At 50.3% G+C, this 5,373-nt stretch overlaps 1 protein-coding gene across 1 annotated transcript; it reads right to left on the reverse strand.

Moving 5' to 3' along the window:
- Positions 1-1,424: 1,424 nt before the first annotated feature.
- LOC118521325 (T-cell surface glycoprotein CD1e, membrane-associated) lies at positions 1,425-4,900 on the reverse strand. Its single transcript, XM_036069789.2, has 6 exons — positions 4,714-4,900; positions 4,130-4,426; positions 3,261-3,539; positions 2,773-3,051; positions 2,309-2,405; positions 1,425-2,193 (listed from the first exon to the last, which is right to left on the reverse strand). The coding sequence occupies exons 1-6, from the start codon at positions 4,772-4,774 to the stop codon at positions 2,019-2,021; spliced, it is 1,188 nt and encodes a 395-aa protein (XP_035925682.2). The 5' UTR covers positions 4,775-4,900; the 3' UTR covers positions 1,425-2,018.
- Between the last annotated feature and the right edge of the window lie 473 nt (positions 4,901-5,373).

Here is a 5,373-nt window from a genome sequence, read left to right on the forward strand (position 1 = left end):
ACAATATACGTGATGTCACAGTGTCTACATTGTAGGTGAAAAGGGCATTAACTACATAAAAGCAAATGAGATAATTTCAGCTCAATCCAGTATTCAACACAAATGACTAAAGAACATTGGAATAGTATGTGATTGAGGGAGACTGGCCACTTTGGCTACACTGACCACAAAGGGCCACTCTATGAGGATGATGCTTGAGCTGAGGAGCTGGAGGTTGTCCTGAAATCATCCGTGGAAGATCAAGGTAAATGAAGAATGGCCCTGGGTGGAGGGAAGAGTTAAAATAAAGGCCTCGAGCTGAGAAGAAGCTTGGCACAACTGAAGGACAGAAAGCCTAGTGTCATAGAAGCACAACACACAGTGGGGGGGATGGTTGGACATGGGACTTGAGAAGTGAGATTGAGGCATCTTAGGAGTTCAAGAAGTATTGTGACCAAAAAATTAGACTTGTGGGGAGAAGTCCACCCAAATGGGAAACACCCGAAATATATTGGCATCACACACTAGTGCTGGGAACTGAGAAGTCCTTATGTGAGTCTCTTCATTTTGATATAGGTCACCGCCTGTGGCCTTGTGCCATGTGAGGGGACCTTGAACTTCATCATAGAGGGCTTCAAACAGCCCTATAAAGTCCTGCCTTCCTCCCTGGACTCTTCTATATAAGCAGTCTGAACATGTCATGCGGAAGGTGATGGACTCTTGGTAGGGGAAGCCTGACCCCAATACCTTATTCATGCGTAGGTTATCGCCTGGGTAAGGGGTCATGGAACCCTGTGTCTTAACTTGAAAATGACCGGTATAAAGAGTGACGCATTTCCACTAAGAAATCTGCAGTCTGCTCAATTATCCCACCTAAGGGGAGGTGTCGGCTAGACATCTGCATGAACTCTACACCTTAACAGCTTCCCGCTCTCCAGCAGGCTCAGTCAATGTGTCTCAAAGTTAAGTAGATAATTTTAAAATCCATATTTTAAAAAGTTAGAGGAAAACTGTAAATAATAATGTTAATAATAATAATAATAAACTGAACCAATAAAGAAAAGTAAACGCATAGCATCTAAGCACTCTTTTCCTTCGCTGCCTTGGCTCTGCCCATCCTCTGTCCCCATGTCCTCTTCCTGACCACTCAAAGTAGGAAATTCTTCCCTGAGTACCTGCCATGTGAAGACAAATGCGGTCACACACAATCTCAGAGAATTGGGAATGCCCGGTCCTCACTCTGATGGGAGATATCTCCTGTATTATTATTTTCTTGAAATGTCTCTGAAGACGCAGAGACACCCCAATCACTGTGCAGTCTGGAGCACTCACCTGCCCCTCCCCCAACCTCTGGTGAGAGACACAGGGAGACAGAAAGAGTTTTAATAAGAACACAGTCAGATGATGCAGTGATGTCAAAGGGGAGTGGATTAAGAAAACGTCACTCGATTTGACAAAAATTTATTTCAGGCAGAATTTAATGGGAAACACTTTACGCTGAACCAGCTACATATTTTGTGGGGTGAGTCCAGAATGAAAATACAGTATCTCCAAGTTTTATTAAGGATTTCAAGACAGCAAACACTGCATAGATGACATGCCCATGAAGCTGGCCCTGAATCCAGGTCAGGCTTTGTTTGGGTCATAGGTGCCATTATAAACACCTACATCCTGCTTTTAAGCAACTGAGAAAAAAACAGAGAAACAAAACTCTGGATAACCACTGTTCAGAGTAGGAAGAGATGAACGTATTTAGGATGATCCATCCAATTTTGGAAGTACAGAACAGCTTTCATTTGGGCAAGGCAGGGAAGATTCCATGAGAAAGAAGCATCTGAATTAGAGTCTGAAGGATCAGCAGCAATGAACATGTGGCCAAAGCAGAAAAGATATTGCTAGAAGATGGGGCAAAAAATAAAACAAGTTTCCAAAGGGGTCAAGATTTCTGCCACAACAAGCCATTTTATCAAAATTAGGCTTTATTTATAGGTATAAACCATGTTTAAGAAGGAGAAAAGGATTTTATGTGTAAGGTAAAACTAATGTCGCCAGAGTTGGTTTAGGCTTGTTTTCCATTTCTCTAAAAATCTATTCTTGATCCACGATTCCTGTGGCATGTAGAGCTGGTGTCCAGGAGTCCTGGGCCCCTGGGCATCGGCCCCTATGGGGGAGTCAGGACTGGGGGTAGGGGGCACCAGGGCCTTCCGACTTGAGCTGTGGGAAAAGATTTTCATCCCAAGGAAGGGAAATCAGAGAGAGAACGGGGAGGGTGGAGGAAAGAAGAATAAGTTGATAAGAAATTGAAGAAACAGAACAAGAAGAGGCTCACCTGTGCTTTTTAAAGTAGGAGTGCCTTACAAGCAGCAGGAGCAGGGTAACTATCACCACCAGACAGAGCAGTGTCAGCAGGACTGAGTTTCCACCTCCTTGGGCGTAAACCAAGGATGTCAGTCTACAAGGCTCTCCACGCCGCCACCACCATCAATGCTTCTCCTTCCTAGAATTTTCATCTGCATGTCCTGACGACTTCATCTCAATTCCTTCTGAGTCTGTGTCCCCAATCTCCCACCCCATCTCTTACCCAAATCACCAGATCCTTCTTCCTTTTCTCTTTAGTACTCCAATCCCTTCCTTCCATTTCTTGAAATTTAACAGTGATCATTCTCTGCCCTTCTTTGTTTGGATCCTCCCGCCTCCATCATCTTGTGCCTAGTGTTCCCACCCATCTTCCAAGCACGTCCCTCAGCAGCCCCAGGACTGTTGCTTCCTGGCCAGACTCCAGCTCTTTCTCACCCCAGTGGATGATTATGTCCTGGCCTCCCAGACTGCTGTGCTTCACTTGGCAGGACAGGCCGGCTGCCTCCTGGGCCGCCACATCCAGGGTCACTCGGAGATACCACGTCTCATCAGCATTAGGCAGGACATTGCCTTGCTGGGTGCCCCGCTGCTCCTGCTCACCCCGCATCCACATCACCCACACAGGCTTTGGGTGGAAGCCGGAGACGTGGCACACCAGGAGCAGACGGCCGGGACCAGGACTGGGGCCACTGGACACCCAAACCTCGGGCTTCACTGGAAAGAAGATGAGGAGACAAGGCACTTAGGGGCACCTGGGACCGAGCTCAGTGACTCAGTGGTCTTAGCAGTTGGAGTAATCACTTCTTTCTCTCATCTGAGGAACAGTCCTAAACCCACATATCCCACCCTCTAGCCTCTCAGTGTATGTTTCAAAGGGATGGTAAAGAGTGGAATATGAAGCTTAAAGCACTGGGAAAACTCACCTTGTCGTTCCAGTTCTGACTTCCCTGCTTCAAGGATTCCTGCCAGAAACCGAGGGCAGGTGTCGCTGAGAAGGGTCTGCATGATTTCCTTAATATCTAGGTAGTTGTTGAGCACCGCACAGACCTTCTGAGCCCGACTCCCAGCTCCTGGAGATGGCTGCCAGGAGTTTCCTTGCAAACTCAGAAAATCTGAGCCTTGATAAGCCCCATTCAAGAAGCTTCCCGAGGCCTTCCCAGCATGTTGCGTACAGCCAGCTGACACCTGGAGCTCGAAGGGGTCTGGGGGTGAACAGAAGCCATGTAGAAACAATTACAGGGAAGGAAAGTAAGCAGTCTAGGAGATTTGCTCTGGAATCACACAGCATGCTGGAGTTGGGTGGGGGAGGGGAGGGAATTTGTGGGAAGAAAATGTGAAGATAAGAACGTATTTAGAAATAATTGATGGGGAGGGGCTAGATGGGAAGGTGTTGGGAAGTTGGGGACCCGGCTGGAAGGGCTCACTTGGGAATGGTTAGGTATAGGTGGGCCTGGTAGACTCTCAGGCCAGAGAAGGGAGGGCAGAATCCTGGCTGGAGAGGCCATGTCTGGGGCCAGGGGTGGTGGGCAGAAGATCACAGGGAGACACTATTGCAGGGAGCCAGAACACGAAGGTGTATATGGCAGTGTGGAGGGATGTGTCCTTGCCAGCCCATCTGTGTCTAGGATGGGTGGGTGGGTGGAGTGGGGACGGTGATGAATCGTGAGGCAGGAGAGAGAGCAGGAGCCCGAGGGGGACAGGGAATAGTCCAGGAAGGCTGGGTGAGGTCAGAGCCCCTTCGGAAGCAGATTGGAGCCTTCAGGCAGAGATTGGCGTGGAGCAAGGAACTCACATTCAAACTGAAACTGGTGCGCAAAGGCCTGCACCTCGATGGTGAAACCATGGAAGTAGAGTAGGAATAGATTTTGCAGGTTCTTCAGCTCCTCGGAGCTGAAGTTGCCCTGGGACCAGGGCCGCAGGAAGGTCATGGTGCCCAGGACCTTGTCCCAGCCTTGAGTCTGCAGATCGCCCAGCCAGCCCGACACCTGCAAGGACGCCCAGCTGCTGTTGGCAAAGGAGGAGGTCTGGAGGATGCGGAAGGAGAGGGGCTCTTCTGTGGCTGGATCAGGGGGTCCTGGGACCTGGGGTGCTGAGAAGCCAGGCCACATGGAGAGAGTACGTGAGCATGGGCGAGGAACCATGGAGACAGTTACACAGACTGCACACATTCCCGTAGCCCACCCTGCTCCCTGGGCCCGCTTCCTCTCCCCAAACCTAGAAACAGAAAATGAACTGTGGCAAGATGTTTTGCCTGGAGCCAGCCTGGCATGCAGACTCCAAGGGCATCCTATGGGAGTAGTACTCCCTCCTGCAGGTCCTCCCAGAACCTCACCCCTCTGCACCCAGCATCAGAAGTCTTCCCAGGGCTTGTCCTACCGTCTAGACTTGTTCCATGCTGGAGATATCCTACGAAGAGCAGCAGCAACAGGAGCAGCATTGCGGCTCAGTCAGATGAAGGATGCCTCAACAGGACTCAGATCACTGCTCTCCAAACCCTCCTGCTCTCATCAGACTCCCCCTGCTGCAGACAGGCAGACCTCCCTCTCTGCCCACTTCCCTGTCAGAGAAACCCTCCTGCCTCCTCAGGGCAGCCCCACAGGGCTCTCACTTCCCCTCCCTCTCTACCACTCTCTAGCTTCCACATTGTCTCCCTGTACCCCCTGACTGCCCCTATGCACACCCTCTGTCAGAGGGGTCCTGGCTTCAGTCTGGGCCAGCTGGAAAACGGAGATCCTTCTGGCCTTGAAGGAATCAGGTCCACATTCGGGTTCTCAGTGTCCTCTTCTTTAAAGAGAGGAGATGGAAGGTGCACGCCATGGCACCCATGGCCTTTCCAGCATTCCCTCGTCCTGCTGCTGCAGCTCTTTCTCCCTTTCTGTGGTCCACCCCCAACCTCACCCTCTACTTATCCCAGTTTTTCCCTCTTGAGACTGCTTTCCCCCCTCTCACTCCCCTGCCTTCTCTCCTTTCCCTCACCCCCTCTGTCTCTTCATTCTGTTCCTCTCAAGCCAGTGTCAGAAGACACGGGGCATCTGG

The sequence above is a fragment of the Halichoerus grypus genome, chromosome 7 (assembly GCF_964656455.1).
Source record: "Halichoerus grypus chromosome 7, mHalGry1.hap1.1, whole genome shotgun sequence".
In the NCBI taxonomy this organism is placed as follows: Eukaryota; Metazoa; Chordata; class Mammalia; order Carnivora; family Phocidae; genus Halichoerus; species Halichoerus grypus.

Bases quoted from the DNA above. Each gene is read 5' to 3' on its own strand.
- LOC118521325 (XM_036069789.2), bottom strand. From the start codon at position 4,774: ATGCTGCTCCTGTTGCTGCTGCTCTTCGTAGGATATCTCCAGCATGGA. The intron at 4,427-4,713 runs GTAGGACAAGCC...CTGGCTTCTCAG, and splicing joins GCATGGAACAAGTCTAGACG to CACCCCAGGTCCCAGGACCC. The intron at 3,052-3,260 runs GTGAGTTTTCCC...TCTTCTTTCCAG, and splicing joins GTCAGAACTGGAACGACAAG to TGAAGCCCGAGGTTTGGGTG.